At 58.3% G+C, this 15,796-nt stretch overlaps 2 protein-coding genes across 7 annotated transcripts; both read left to right on the forward strand.

Moving 5' to 3' along the window:
* The first annotated feature begins 2,051 nt into the window (after positions 1–2,051).
* On the forward strand, positions 2,052–13,689 carry UTS2R (urotensin 2 receptor). 6 transcript variants are annotated; one of them, XM_035724398.1, is made up of 6 exons: positions 2,052–2,077; positions 2,632–2,647; positions 5,311–5,419; positions 9,270–9,421; positions 9,803–9,977; positions 12,071–13,689. In XM_035724398.1, exons 4-6 carry the CDS (start codon positions 9,387–9,389, stop codon positions 13,307–13,309), a joined length of 1,449 nt encoding a protein of 482 aa, XP_035580291.1. In that variant the 5' UTR covers positions 2,052–2,077; positions 2,632–2,647; positions 5,311–5,419; positions 9,270–9,386; the 3' UTR covers positions 13,310–13,689. The 6 variants fall into 6 exon arrangements, with proteins under 6 accessions (XP_035580291.1, XP_035580294.1, XP_035580293.1 ...); XM_035724401.1 differs by having other exon boundaries at positions 9,803–9,968; XM_035724400.1 differs by lacking the exon at positions 2,632–2,647 and having other exon boundaries at positions 2,053–2,077; positions 9,306–9,421.
* Positions 2,632–3,977, forward strand: LOC118356353 (testis-expressed protein 19-like). Its single transcript, XM_035724402.1, is given in 3 exon segments — positions 2,632–2,647; positions 2,986–3,351; positions 3,353–3,977. Coding segments are annotated over 2 exon segments (945 nt in total). The 5' UTR covers positions 2,632–2,647; positions 2,986–3,003; the 3' UTR covers positions 3,950–3,977.
* Positions 13,690–15,796: the final 2,107 nt, after the last annotated feature.

Here is a 15,796-nt window from a genome sequence, read left to right on the forward strand (position 1 = left end):
ATGGCCATCCCAAGGACGGAGGTCATCAAGCCAGCCAAGAAGCGGGAATGCATCCACCCCACAAACATCTCTGGAATGTTCTCTAAGCCTCAGGAGCTGCACAGGCCTCATGGACGAGACAAAGACAAGCCCTAGCAAGCTCAAAGTCACACCAGGGACTTTGGCCTTTTTCCTCTCAAGAGTCTCAGTCCTTGGGGCAGTGGGAGCCCTTAAGCTTGACCAGCACGGTCATCCTGGTCCTCTTCTAGTCTGACAAGACTTGGCCACACTCGCTTTTTTGGGTTTCTCCCCCTTCACCCTTTTCTGCTGCAAGAGCTCACATGTCCTGGGCCAGTGGAGATGGGGCCTTGGAATGAGGACAGGTCTGGGGGCCAGATTCTGGTCCCTGCTGGCCTCCAGGTCATGACTTTGGCCCTGTAAGGGCCTTGAGGCCGGTCAAATCACGTACTTTCCAGTTTGTGGCACGTCACAGTAAAGTGTCTTAGTCACAGGGTGGTTGGGTGGACCATAGCTATTTGGGGACCATGCAGAGCCTGGCTTGAGTATCAGTTAGGCTAAGACCAGGGGAGGGTGGAGGATTAATGGCCCAATATCTGTGAAAACATCTAAGTTCACCCAGGTGTCTAGGCACTGGTTCTGGAATTGTACAGCATATTGAAAACATCTGGAGAATTTAAGACACTGACTGATGCCTGGATCCCATGTGAGAATTCTGATACAACTGGTATGGGCAAATGTTGGTTTTCTGTTGATTCGTAACAAATGACCAAATTTAGGCTTAAAACAACACACATTTATTTTCTAGTTTCCATGGATTAGGAGTTGGAATATGCCTTGGCTAGGCCCCTTGCTCAGGGTCTCACACAGCTGCAGCCAAAGTGTTGGATGGACTGTGCTCTCAGCTGCCAGAATTCTTTTCCTTGTGGTTTTAGGACTGAGGGCCTCAGTTCTACTGGCTGTCAGCTGGATGCACTTTCAGGTCCCAGAGGCTGACCAGTTTCCCGCACAGTTCATGGCATGGCTGTTTCCCTCTTCAAGGCCAGGAGGAGACAGCCAGAGCTGCCTTGGGGTCTTATGTACATTCGTGGTAATGTCACTGCAGGAGGGACACCCCTTTGCCACAAAATGTGACTTCAGGCAGTAGCATCGACCCCCAGTACCACTTCTTGGTTCGAAGCAAGTCCCGGGCTCCACCTCCAATCACAGGGAGGGCATGACCACTGGGGGTCACCTCAGCTGTGTCTGCCACATGCTGTGACATGAGCAGTGGGACTCTTCAAATTCCCAAGAAAATTTTAATGTGCAACAAAATTTGAGAACCACTGATCCAAGGACCTTTGCCTTCATCTGTTCCAGACTAGCCGTGTCTCCTGCAGGCCCTGCTCAGTCCAGCTCACCAATTATGATAAATGTACCACTGGTGCAGATGTTGATAGTGGGGAGGCTACACATGTGAGGGGCAAGTGTAAATGGGAACTCTGTACCTGCTGCTTAATGTTGCTCTGTACCCAAAATGCTCTAAAAATAGTCTATGTTCAAAAAAGAGTTCAAATAAAGAGTTATTTTGAAGTGAAAGGAGCCACAAAAGGGGGAAATGTGTTTAAAATGTAAATACTAGAGGCTTGATCAGTTTCCAGAATTCATAAAGAAGCTTTAATCAAAAGAAAACAAGAAGGAATGCACTTTCAGCCACAGGACAGGACCCGTGACCAGGCAGGTCGCCCACGAAGGGACGAGACCCATCAGAGACGTGCCCACCGGCACAGTTTCAGAAACCTGCAGATGGAAAGAACAGTGAGAACAGTTTTGGGGGGAGGGGCGCGGAGCAACACATGGGAAGGCATGATGGTGCTGGGGGGGCAGAGGGGGACAGCCTGCCCTCCCTGGGGGGGGCGCCACACAGGGCTCTCCTGGGAGGGAGCTGGTGACTCAGCAGTTTCATTTCCTGGTGGGCTGAGGCTCATGGGAGATATGCAGATGAGCCCAGAGCACCATGGGAAAGGGCCCTTTATATTGCCAGGTGGGCAGCCTCCCCTCCTTTCTGAGGGGCGCGCACAGGAGGGAGGTGCCAGGCAGGGTGAGAACCCCTCGGGCTGAGGAGAGGGTCTGGGGGACACAGGCGGGTGGGGTGGGGTGGGCTGAGAGGCTGAAGCGCTCCGGTGGTCCAGCCTGGCCTCGGGCCAGGTGGTCAGCTCGGCCGGGGCGGGGGTGGGGGGGGGGAGGTTGACTCCGTGAGCTCCCCTCAGCTCCCCTCAGCTCCCCTCAGCTCCCCTCAGCTCCCCTCAGCTCCCATCGGGTTTTCTCAGACCCCGTCGGCCTCTCTCAGGTTCTGTCAGCTTCCGTCAGGTTCCTTCATCAGGTCCCCTCAGCTTTTCTCAGACCCTGTCGGGATCCCTGAGGTTCTCCCAGGTTCCGCCGCGCGAGGCTGACTGGGGGCCGGGGAGGTTGCGTGGGGAGGGCCCGCGTGCCCCACAGGCCTGCGAGCAGCTACGCGGAGGGGGCAGGGCTGAGAGGGCCAGGTCTCAAGCCGTCGCCGCTGCCCGCGCTCCTCCCAGTGACGGGGGGCCGGGGGCCGCCCGCCCTGCCTGCCAGGGGCACCAACCCCCTTGCTTGTCCTCTGCGGCCTCCCAGGGAAGAGAGCCATCGCGTAAGCTGAGGCCCGACCTTCCCGACCTGCGCGGATCCCTGTTGGCCTGGGGCCCGGCGCCCCCACCCCGCCCCGCGCACACCCGGACGAGAAACCCCTTGCTCTCCCCCCCCCCCCGCCCCCCGGCCTCGCCCCCACCTCTGCTCCCCCTCCCCCGCCCCCCGGCCTCGCCCCCACCTCTGCTCCCCTCCCCCCTCCCCCTCCCCCCCGCCCCCCGGCCTCGCCCCCACCTCTGCTCCCCCTCCCCCTCCCCCTCCCCCCCTCCCCCGCCCCTCCCCCTCCCCCCGCCCCTCCCCCTCCCCCCACCCCTCCCCCTCCCCCTCCCCCCCCCCCCGCAGGAGGCAGGCAGCGTGGCCATGTGCCCGCCGGTCAGCGCGCGGTACGGGGGCGAGGGCATGTCCTACCTGCACGCGTCCTGGGTGTATCAGCTCCGACATGGCGGCCGGCTGGGGGTCTGCTTCGCCTGCTTCAGGGCTGCCTTCCTGGAGCTCAGAGACCTGCTGGGGTTGGAAGACTGGGAAGACGAGGACTGGGACCCTGAGCTGCTGGACCACGGCGAGGCGGGGCCCGAGCAGGGGGCATCCCCGGGGATGGGGCTCGGCGGGGGGCAGGGCCCCGGCCACCCCGCGCAGGGGGCGACTGTGGACTGGGGGCCGGGCACCGCGGCGTCGGCCCCGGCGGCGTCTGAGGAGGTGGGCCCGGACCCCCCCCCTGGTGCCCACCGAGCTGGAGCCTCAGGACGCAGCTCCCCTGGGCCTGGGCCCCGAGGATGCCGACTGGACGCAGAGCCTGCCCTGGAGGCTCGGCGGGCCCCCCACCTGCGCGCACTGGCCGAGCCTCCCCCCTGCAGGGCAGGGGCTTCCCAAAGTGGACCTGCCCCCGGGGGAGCCCATGGTGTTGGAGCTGCGCAGCACCGGGGCGGGGGACCCTGCCGAGGCCGAGGCCTGGCTGAGGGGCCTGCAGGTCATCTCCGTGGCGGGCGGCTACGACGCCGTCTACCTCCGCAAGATGACAGTAGGGCGGGCCCTGAGGACCCCGGGCCAGGGCTGGACGCTGCTGCTGGAGCCCGACGAGGTGGTGAGACTGCAGGACGCGCCCCAGGAGCAGTGGCAGCTGCGCGTCCTGGAGTGCCTTCCTCCGGGCCAGAGCGGAGAGCTGGTCCCCGCGGCCTCGGCGCTGCTGAGGAGGGGGTTCAGCATCCTCTCCTACTCCCCCTGGGCCACGAGCGAGGCCGGGGAGGGGGCCTGCGCGTCCGGGCCGCAGCCCTCATCCTCCCGGGGACAGGGCTCCCAGCACCCCTGAGACCTGGAGCCAGGGGCCCAGTGGGTGCAGGGGGCCTGGGGAGGGCCCGGCCGCCACGGGAGCCTCGGCCCTGGGGGAGCTGCCCTGCTCCCAGCCCTTCAGCCCGGGGCCCCAGAACCGAGGGACTGCGGCCCAAGTGGCCCCCCTCGCCCTGGCTGCCCCCTCCCCGCAACAGCCAGGGCAGCGGCTGGCAGAGCGCGGGGGACTCGTGCCCGGGGAGGGAGAGTGGGGAGCTGCCTAGGGACTGGGAAGGGGGCCCCGTCACTGCCTCCGTGGAAGGGGCCCCAAGGCCGGGAACCGGGAGCGACGTTCTTCTCCGTCAGACGTCACGGCGCCAGGAACGTGAGGCTCTCTGGGACGGGGTTGGTGAACGGTTGCTGCGCAGCTTGGGAAGGGGGCTGCGGCGCACGCGTCTGGGCACCAGCCCTGCCCCGGCCGCACGCAGGGACGTGTCCCGTGGGGCCCGCATCCCAGGGGCACGTGGGGGTGGGGGCAGCGGGGCCGTGGGCTTGCCTTTGCCTGCATGGTCTCTGGGGCCCCACGGGACCCTGTCAGCCGCAGTGGGGACTCGGGTCTGCGCGGGGAGAGACCTAGTTTCAAATGTTCGCCGTTTTAGGCAGTTGGACCGTTCGGCACCCGTTTCTTTGTGTGTTGTTTTTTAACCGAATAAAGTCAGAAGTTTTGAATCCAGGCCCTGGGTGAGTGATCTGTCAGTTCATCCTTGTTGGTGGCCTCGTCTTCTCAGTGCCTTGGATGAGCCACCTTGACGGGTTGAAATCTCCTGGGAGCAGGAGACAGAAGTGGGGACAGTATAGGGCAGTTGAGTCAGTGTTTTGGCTCATGGTAAGCGTTTGTTTCACAGGCATTTATCACATTCTAAACACATGCACACTTAAAGGGCCATGTTGTGAACAATAATGAGTGTATCATCAAACATAGATTTTAATCAATCTAAATGTGTACCGACTAAAAAAAATTTTCAGGCAGAACATATGTAAAGAATGCTAATATATTCCAGAGACAGAGGCAGGGGGTAGGTACCAGCATCCCAGTGTGCTGTTCACTCACTGGAGTGGGATGCTCTGGAGTTCTGGGCACCAGGGTGCCGTAGGCAGGGGAGATACTTTTAATCAGGGACGATGTTCATAGCAGGTTTTCCTTCTTGCAAATGACTGATCTGGAGGTTTCTGTTGCCCTCCATTGGTGGTCTCTGGCTGACACAGCCTTCCAATGATTCAAGGATGGGCTGTTTCCCTTTCAGGGACAAATACAGCTCTAGGGGTCCATTCTGGAGGGTTTTCCTGTGCATTAGGTTTATCCTATCAAATTCGATGGCAGTCTTCCTCTCATGTATCTTTCAGAAGCAGTCCTGGTCTTAAATCATGAAGGCTTCTGATGCTAATTAAGTGAGAAAAAACTTCAACGCAGCAACAGCCTTTCAACACCCCTTGATCATTCTACAAGCATTTAGTGAGTTGGAGTCTATATTAGAACATTTACCTGCTTTCTCTCGCAAACCCAGCCTGGTCTTACTTTGTCCCTTTCCCTCTCCATCCCTCCAGATTAAACAGTCCATTTATTCATTATTCCAGCAAACTCTTGTTTTGAGCAGCCTTTTTTTTTTTTCCTTAATGACCTGGCTTCTTTGCAGAACCTCAGCACATCCTGCAGCAGGGCCCAGGCAAATGCTCAAGCTCTGTACCAGGAGACGAGAGGGTTCCTCAGCACTTCTCATCTGGAAATAGAGAAAATACCAACTCACAAGGTTGTGGTGAAAATGAAAAAACATAAAATATATCCTCAAAAGTTAAATCTATAATTACCATATGAATTATGTACCCAAATGAATTAAAAAGGTACATGCTCATAACAGCACTGTTCATGACCCACATGTCCAGATGAAGGGATAAACGAAATGTGGCATGCCCGTACAATGGAATATGCTTCACCATAAACAAGAATGAAGAACTCACCTACGCTATGGAGTGGATGCACTTCGAAACCATCCTGTTCAGTGAAAGAAGACTGTCAGGCTGTCAGTGAAAGAAGCGTGTCAAAGGCTACATGTTGTACTTACATGAAATGTCTGGAATAGGCAACTCCATACAGACAGTGGTGATAAGCGGTTGCCAGGGACTGAGGGAAAGGGAGAATGGGAAGTAACTGCTTAATGGGTGTAAGGTCTCCTTTGGGGACAATGGCAATGTTCTGGAACTGGATAGAAGTGACCGTTGCACAATAGTTAATTTTATGTGAATTTCACCTCCAATTTAAAAAATCAAATGTAAATGTTGTAGCACGTTGGTCCAGAGCAGGGATAACTGTGTTTTCTTCCCAGAGGACCTAGGGAGAACATGCCCACACACCCCCAGACATGGCGCCGGTGTGAATTATTCTGCTCTGCTTAAAGCAGCTGTAGTCCGTTCTGTTCATGGAAATTAGCTGGGGTGTGTGCAGTGGAATAGCACAGAGCCTTTCGGAGGGGTGCATGAGCTCTTATTTTTCAGATTGAGAGAAAACAGAAAATCGCAAAAGGATAGGTACAGTCCAGTCCCATTTATGAAAATTTTAAAGCACATTATTAATTGCACATAGAAAATACAAGGTGTAAAAAAAAAAAAAGTTTGGGAGTTGCCCCAAAGTCAGGGCAGTGGTACCTCTAGGGAGGGAAGAGAATGGGAATGAGGACTAGGGATGTAGTACTTCCTAAAACAACACTCAAACCAATACTAGAAATACTGTCACCTGATCTAGATGGCGGTGCCCAGCTGTGTGTTACATACTGAGAGCGTGTAAAAGTGAGGATGGCAATGGTGATGCTGCTGCTGCTGATGGTTGTGGAGGTGGCGGTGATGGTGGTGATGGAGGTGGCGGTGATGGTGGTGATGGAGGTGGTGGTGATGGTGGTGATGGAGGTGGCGGTGATGGTGGTGATGGAGGTGGCGGTGATGGTGGTGATGGAGATGGTGGTGATGGAGATGGTGGTGATGGTGGTGATGGAGGTGGTGGTGATGGTGGTGATGTAGGCGGTAGTGATGGAGATGGTGGTGATGGTGGTGATGGAGATGGTGGTGATGGAGATGGTGGTGATGGTGGTGATGGAGGTGGTGGTGATGGAGATGGTGGTGATGGTGGTGATGGAAATGGTGGTGATGGTGGTGCTGGAGGTGGTGGTGGTGGTGATGGAGGTGGTGGTGATGGTGGTGATGGAGATGGTGGTGGTGGTGATGGAGGTGGTGGTGATGGTGGTGATGGAGGTGGTGGTGATGATGATGAAGATGGTGTAGTGGTGATGATGGAGATGGTGGTGGGAAAATTGCATCTTCTGAAATGGAAAGCAAGGAATAACATTAGCAGTAGCACCAAGGGAAGGGTCTCCTGGAAAACTACAGTGAGCCATTAACTACAGAGGGGTCCTGGGGAGGTGGCGGGGCAGCCAGGGAGGTGTATCCCTGCTGGGACCTTCCTCCTGGGGAGGTGCCCTTGGCTGTGGGCAGTGCCGGGAGCCCATGGCCCTGACTGAATTCTGGGTGGGGCTACAGCCCCAATTCTCTGCCCAAGGCAGGCATCCTCAGACAGCCTTTGCCTGGACTCTGTCAGTGGTTCACTTCCCCCATCCTCCAGTCCTGCTACCTCCCTTTTATCTTTTTCAGGCAGGGTTTGGGGGGTGGTGACAGAATAAGCCTTTTTGAAAAGTCTGCGGTCCAGCTGGATGGGCACCTGTAAGGAGACTCAATGACACCAAATTCCTGTCTATGGAACCTCATTTTCCATGCAATGTAGTAATGCAATTGGAAATGAGTTCTTACAGAAAAATTGTCATTTCAAAACATGATGAACCCAAAAGCAAAACTTTAAAGTCACATTACTGAAAAGTGGAGGTTTTATGATTATAATTTATGATTTAATGGTCCACAAAGTGAATCGCAAGCATGCAGAGTTACTTCTGCACAGAGCACAGTAGGTTTTAGGGGTGGGGCCCCCACAACCCCCTGGGCAGCAGCAGCCCCTGCATTCCTGTTTCCTGCAGGAGCCCTGGCCCCCTACCCCCTCCCCTGGCTCTGGACGGAGCAGTGAGCCCCTCTCCGTGGACACCCAGGTCCTCTCGGGTCCAGGCCGAGGTCAGCATGCAGAAGAGGAAGGTTCTCCTGGCCACCGTGTGGAAAAGGAAGGTTCTCCATGTCCTCCACCTACCAGGGGCTGTCCCTGGCCACCAGTATCTTCAGGCCTCTCCCTACGTCCCTCTCCCCATCCTTGGCCCCTGTTGCCTACACTCAGGACCGCCCAGCCCTTTCCCCACTGTCTGCAGAGTGTGTCCAGCATGCACACTGGATGTGCACCTGTCCTTCTCTCGTGGTGCAAATGGAGAGAGGGCCGTGGACTGTGTGGCTGACAGCTCTGCAGGATGTCCTGACCAGGAGATGGGGGACCAAGGCTGCTCCTAGGAGGCCAGGGAGCTGACCCATGATTTTGGCGATAACTACCCTTGGTCATTTGTACATCCCAGTCTGTGGCCCTGGGACCTCAGGGCTCAGGCAACAGGCCTGGCTGCTCAGCCACCTTGGTAGCTAGCCAAGGGCTGTGTTCCTGGAGGCTTTTCCCTGTGACCCAGACATGCCTGGGTGATGGGGTGTTTGGACCAAAGGCAGCAGATAAGCCCAGACATGATGAGGCCCATCCGACTGAATCACCTGCCCGTGGAGGTGAAAATAAGGCCAAGAGCTGTGGTGGGGGTGACGCAGAGCTGCTCCTGTACAGAGATCCACAGGCTTGGGGTCTCCATCTGTCAGTGAGGAGTGGGGAGCAGTGCTCAGAGGGTCCCGGGCTCCCTGAAAATGATGGAGCCATCTGAAAAAGACCTTCCATTAAGGATGGTTAGGATTTTTCAGAGATAAAGAAAAGAATAACACCCATAGGAGGAACAGGAAATTATTAAACAGAACAGAGTCACAGCTCCAAGAGGTGGAACGGCTGGAGGGTCACAAATGAAGGACAGAATGTGGAATGTACACACAACGGAGTATTACTCAGCAGTGAAAAGGAAGGGAATTCAGACACAAGCTACATCATGGAAGAACCTTGAGGACGTTGTACTAAGGGAAAGAAGCCAGAAACTAATGGACAAATTCTGTATGACTGCACTCGTGTGAGGTCCCTAGAGTGACATCCATAGAGACAGAAAGAAGATGCAGGGATGGAGACAGGATTTGATGGGTCAGAGTTTCAAGAGTTTCAGTTCGGGAAGATAAAACACTTTTGGAGATAGTGATGGTTGCACAATGTGAATGTCATTATTGCCACTGGGTCATTGCCCTTTCAGTCTCTCGGACCCCCCACCTCCAACGTCCCCCTGCAGCGTGCACACAGGTCCACGGCTTGATTGACAACCAGAAGTCGGAGGAGCTCAGGGAGACTGAGAAGAGCAGGTAGAGCGGCGATGGCAGGAAACAGAGACGCCTTGTCCCTTCCAGGGTGAGCACTGCTCAGACCCCCGCTTGGGCGGCTGACCTCGACCTGCGGCCCTCGTGTTCCAGGGCCTGCCTTCCCCCGCCGGGCCGTCGCCTCCCCAGACCCCAGCCCTCTCTCCTCTTGCTCTGCCCAACCCCCCCAGGAGCCCTCCTTGCGCTGGACCCTCCCCCCTCCAGTGCCCCCTGCCCCCCCCCACCTCCCATGCCACCACGCCTCCCCCACGCCGAGTCCCCTCCCCCCGGCACCGCCCCCACACGCTGAGCCGCTGCCCTCCAGGACCGCCGTTCCCACCTTCCCCGCCCCCACGCCCCCCCAAGCCGCGCCCCCTCCCTCCAGCGGCCCGCTGGGCCCCGGGTTATTAATAACCGCGCCTCGCATTCTCAGCTGGCGGCCAGGCAGGTGGCAGCGACGACCGGGTTCAGAGGCGGAGCGCAGCTCTCCTGGCGGGACCTGCAGCGGACGTCCCTCCGCCGACCCCAGGAGACCCCGCGCCCCGCTCAGCGCTCGGGGACGTGCTCGGGACCGAGGCTCAGGGTGGACCCCACGCCGGGTGAGTGAGGTGAGCAAGGGGCGCCAGCTGGAGTGCCCGGCCGGCGCTGGAAAAGTGGGCGGCGGGTGTCAGAAAGGACAGGAGTGTCGAGGCAGAGGGGTGACGGCGTTGGGGCATCGGGGTGTCGGGGTGGTGGGGTGTCGGGGCGCCCTCCTGCCGGCCCCTGCGAGCGCCGGGCCCACCTGGAAGCCGCAGGTGCGCAGGGCGGGATCCGTGGGGCTTCGCATCCCTCCTGGTGGTCCCTCCTCAAGGCTTGCAGCCCTCAGGAGTGTGGGAGAGGGACCCCTGGCCGGGAGGAGGGCCGCTGGCCAGGCACCAGAGCAGAGACTGGGCCGGGTCGTAGGGTTCTGGTCACACAGGGTGGGGCGGTCCAGACTTTATCATTATTATCATAGATACTGGCCGTGCGGAGGGAGAAAGCCTGAAGCCATTATTATCCCTGGACCCTGGGAGCTGGGGTGACAGGGGCCCCTCCTCTGTGGTTAAGTATCCCACGTCCTTGGTTTCTTCCTCCCTCCCTCCCTCCCTCCCTCCCTCCCTCCCTTCCTTCTTCCTTCCTTGCTTCCTTCCTTCCTTCCTTCTTCCTTCCTTCCTTCCTTCTTTTCCTTGTGAGGATGCTCCTCATCCAGGAAGCACAGACCTTAAGGACACGTCTGTTCCCGTGTAACCACCCCACCCAGCTCAGAACATAGCATGCTCCAGTCCCCCCCACTCCCAAGGGCTCCCCAGGGCCCTCCACCGTTGACAGCCCCCCCACCCCCCGTAACCACTACTCTGACCTCCACTGTCACAGCACATCTTGTCTGTGCGTGAACTTCATGTACGGGAACCCACAGCTGCGTTCTTCTGGCTGATTTCTTTCATTCAACATAGTCATCCAGGTTATTGACTGAAGTGGGATTGCCATCTACTTCATTGCTACAGAGCATTTTAGGGAGATGTCAGAGTTTGTTTATCCACACTAGTTATTTATGGGCGTCTGGGTTGTTTTCAGCTCCTGGATATTAGGAATAGGCTGCTTGTCAATGTTCTCACTCTTGTCTTTTTTGTGGACAATCGCACTTGTTTCTCTTGGGGGCAGACTGAGAGGGACTGCTGGGGAAGAGGTCCTGTCTCACTGATAGTCCTGGGTTGCTTCCTGAAGGGGTTACGCCATTTAACACTCCCCCAGCTCCTCCGTGTGCGTCCTGACACACTCAGTCTGCCCCCCAGCTCCTCTGTGTGCACTGACACCCCGCGTCAGCCCCCAGCTCCTCCGTGTGCACTGACACCCCGCGATTTGCCCCCAGCTCCTCTGTGTGCACTGACACCCCGCGATCTGCCCCCCAGCTCCTCCGTGTACACCCTGACACCCGCGATCTGCCTTTCTGGCTCTGACCAATGCAGTGGGTGTGTGGTGGTTTTGACCTTTGTTTCCCTGATGACTACTGATGCTGGGCATCTCTTCCTGTGCTTCTTGAACATTTGGATATCCTCTTTTGAGAAGTTTCTGTTCAGATCTTCTCTTTTTCTTCCCCTCCAAACGAGTTGTTCGAGTGTATGGATTTATAGTTAGTTCATATATTTTGGTTACGAGTTCTTTGTCTTCTAATAATCTTTTCCCAGTCCATAATTTATATTTTTACTCTCTCGGTGAGGTCGCTAATTTTAATTAAGTCCATTTGTTTCCTGTTCTTTTGTGAGAAATCTTTGCCTGCCCATGGTCATGCAGGTATTCCGTGTTTCTTCCAGAAGCTTGATTGATTAATTTAACCTATTATATGCAGGTCCACAATCCACCTTGAATTATTTTTGTGTATGGCATGAGGTAGGAATCAAGACTCATTTTCCCCATGTGGATACAGAGAGATTACAAATGCTTTCTCCTCTTCACCACACACGTTTTTTTCTATTTGAACTTTTAAAATCAGTGGATATTACTTTTGCAATCTAAACAAAACGTATTTTTTATAAAACATGCAGAAGAAATAAATTGGGAGAAAGCACAGCCCTCTGCGGGTCCCCCAGCGGGGCGGGGGCGGGAGGGACCGTGCCCTCACACAGCCTCCTGGGAGTGGGAGGGGGCACCCGAGCTGATCTTTAATGAGCACCTTCTCCTGCAGACCGAGCTTGCTGCCCACAGATGCCCCCTCCCCGTCCAGCGGAGCAGCACGCCCCAGCACCAAGCCCCGCGTGAGGCAGCAGAGATGGCTCTGGGCCCCGAGCCAGTGAGCAGGTTCCCCGAGCTGGCTGCGACGGGCAGCCCTGTGCCCGAACCGTCTGGTGCCCCCAATGCATCCGTCAATGGCTCTTGGGCCGGTGCAGCAGAGCCCAGCTCCCTGGAGGACCTGGTGGCCACTAGTGCCATTGGGGCAGCGCTCTCGGCCATGGGCGTGGTGGGTGTGGCAGGCAACGTGTACACGCTGGTGGTCATGGGCCGCTTCCTGCACGCCTCGGCCTCCATGTCCGTCTACGTCATCAGCCTGGCGCTGGCTGACCTGCTCTACCTGCTCAGCATCCCCTTCATCGTGGCCACCTATGTCACCAAGCAGTGGCACTTTGGCGAAGTGGGCTGCCGGGTCCTCTTCAGCCTGGACTTCCTGACCATGCACGCCAGCATCTTCACCCTGACCGTCATGAGCAGCGAGCGCTATGCTGCCGTGCTGAGGCCCCTGGACACAGTGCGACGCTCCAAGGGCTACCGCAAGATCCTAGCTCTGGGCACGTGGCTGCTGGCCCTGCTGCTGGCCCTGCCCATGATGCTGGCCATCCGGCTGGTCCGCAGGGGCCGCAAGAGCCTCTGCCTGCCAGTCTGGGGCCAGCGTGCCCACCGCACCTACCTGACGCTGCTCTTCGGGACCAGCATCGTGGGGCCCGGCGTGGTCATCGGGCTGCTGTATGTGCGCCTGGCCCGGGCCTACTGGCTGTCCCAGCGGGCCTCCTTCCTACAGACGCGGCGGCTGCCCAACCCCAGGGTGCTCTACCTCATCCTGGGCATCGTGCTGCTCTTCTGGGCCTGTTTCCTGCCCTTCTGGCTGTGGCAGCTGCTCACCCAGTACCGTGGGGCCCAGCCGCTCACGCCCCGCGCCACGCGCATCGTCAACTACCTGACCACCTGCCTCACCTACAGCAACAGCTGCGTCAACCCCTTCCTCTACACGCTGCTCACCAGGAACTACCGCGAGCACCGGCGGCGGCCGCCCCGCCCCCGGGGAGCCAGCCGGCCGGTGCGAGCCGGCCCCCTCCTGCCACGCCGGGTCCGCTTCCAGCGCCGCTCCGGCCGCTCGCTGTCCTCCAGCGGCCCGCAGGCCACCGAGACCGCCACAGCGTCCCAGGCGGCCTCGAGAGTGGTCTGCTCCTGAGAGTCCCGCGGCCCCACACGAACGCTGGGGTCGAGGGTGGGAGGGGGCCTGAGTCCAGCAGGCAGCCTGCCCCCAGAGCCCCCGCGACTTAGTCTTCTTCCAGAAAGTTCTCTGCTCTCCCTTCTGCTTGGCTCAGTTCAGCATCATCAGCCATCTCCCTTGTGATGCCTGAAGGCCCCACTCCCAGACCACCTAGGAGGCTCTGTGGGAGGCTCAGGCCCAGAACCAGCTTCTGGAGATCCCAGCAAGCAGAGTCTCCACCACCCACAGCAGGAGACGTGAGTGCCAGCCAGTGCCTGCTGTGAGCAGTGGCGGCACACTCCTCTCCTGACTGGGGTGTGGTCCCTGTGGCACCAGCCCCGCCCCTGTCCCTGTCTGTGTTCCCGACCATTCTGCACAGTGTCAGCATTGGAACAATAAACCCTGAGCTCGGCACCCTTGTCCCGCCTCAGTGTACGGATGGCATGTTGAGGGGTGGGGGACGCCCTTCAGCACGAGGAGCCTGTCGGTCTGGCTGGGGAGGATGCACGTCTTCCTTGGAGGCTTTGCTGGTGGCTGGTCCAGCTGTCTGGACATGGTGGGCAGGTGCCACCCGGCCTGAGCCAGGCCCCAGGGTGTGGGGCCTGAGACCCTGTGGCAAGGTAGGAAAAGACGGGCCCCAGCTTGCTTAGGGACGAGGGGGCAACTGGGTAATGGCATTGCAGGCCAGGTACTGGGGGGCGGGGGGTTCAGATCACACCCCTTCTCAGCCTGGGGATTTATCTCATGCCTCCTGGGGACACTGAGGCCATCAGGCTCTGCCTGCAGAGAGCCCACGGGGAAGGGTTCTAGACCTCTCCCCACCCCCGGCAGCCTGTACACCCTGGGGCTCGGCACCCACCTGCAGGCAGGTCTCAGTGCCATCTGGGCCCTGGTCCCCTTCACGGCCCCGCTGGGATTCTGACATGTGGGCAGGCAGAGAACAGCTACTCCTGCCGCAACCCCTAAAGGTAGGGTCTGGGGCCACTGGCCCCACTTAAGACCCCAAATGCTTTCGGAAGGAAATGGCCTGAAGTTTACACCTTGACTGAGACCCCAGGTCTTTGCTTGCCAAGTCCTGATTTTAGGATGTGCCAGGAAGCCCTAGCCTCGGAGACCAGACACCCCCCAAAGCGTCCCTGCAGCCCCCATTCATCTGGACATGAGAATGTTTTGCACCATTTCTTGGAGTGATACTGAGGAAGTTACATTTTTAAAATTAAAAAAAATTTTTTTTTTTTTTTAAGTAGGCTCCATGCCCAGTGTGGAACCCAAAGCAGGGCTTGAACCCATGACCTTGAAAACAAGACTTGAGCTGAGATCATGAGCCAGACGCCCAGGCACCCCAGGAAGTTACATTTTTTAACCGGAAACTTAAGACCTGAATTGATGCACCCTCTGTGTCAGAGGGGACCTGAGTGTCCTGGTTAGTGCTCCCAGGGACACCCAGTTGTGCCGAGCAGCAAGCAGAGGGAATGGTGGAGGCAAAGGTCAGGCAGGGGCTCCGTGTCCCTATGATGGCTTGGGGGACAGAGATGAGCCTGGGAGTTGGGCGGCGTCCTGACCCCAGAGGCCTTGCACGGGGGACAGGGTTTATCTGAGATGGTAGTGGAGGCATGGAAGGACTTAGAGGCCACCAACTGGAAGGTTAGGCCACAAGCCCCTGCTTCTGGGGTCAGGAGAGGCCAGGCAGGGGGAGTAGCACAGGGCAGTGCGGGAGCTAAGCTATTCTGGGAAGTCGGCAGAGGGCTTCTGGCTGGGGGTGGGGGGGGCTGGTCCTGACTCACTGCAGGGGCCAGGGCACATCCTTGAGGGGAAAGGAGGGAGCCTGCAGGTCCTGGGAGAGGGGTGAGGCTTCAGACAGACACACACTCATCCACACAGAAGCAGGGCAGGCGTTCCTGGGAGCCACCTCCGCGGAGGAGGGAGGAAGAGCCCCAGGAAAGCAGTTTCGCTGGAGGGCCGATCAGAGCAGGGGAGACACATGGGCCGGGTCCCTGCAGGCTGAGCTGGGGCCCAGGGGCCCTTTGGAAATACAAGACGGAGGTCCTGGCCCTGTGCAGACAAGCTTCGCCTTTGCCCAGCTGGGCTTGGGACCCCTATCGGTGTGTCTGTCTGTCTCCCCCATCACTCAGGGCCAAGCCTGTGCTGCCCACCTCACGGCATAGATCCTTGAGCACGGGCCGCGTGGGTTGGCGGCCCCAGGACAGTCTGTTCCATCCAGGCCTCCAATGCCCGGGACGCTGGGTCCCAAGACGGCCCAGCTCCACTGGGGCACTGCAGGCTCAGCAGGGCAGGCTCACCTGAGGTGGCAGGGATCCCGGAGGGGGGATCTGCCTGGCAAAGGGCCAAGGCTTCGGGGTCAGAAAGGGAGAGCCCAAGGCTGCTGGCTTCACAGGCCTCACACCCACGGGCTCAGGTCTGGTCAGAAACGAAATCGAGGTCCCGCCTGCAGGAGTGTCCTGGCTG

This window comes from Zalophus californianus, chromosome 16, assembly GCF_009762305.2.
Source record: "Zalophus californianus isolate mZalCal1 chromosome 16, mZalCal1.pri.v2, whole genome shotgun sequence".
Lineage (NCBI taxonomy): Eukaryota > Metazoa > Chordata > Mammalia > Carnivora > Otariidae > Zalophus > Zalophus californianus.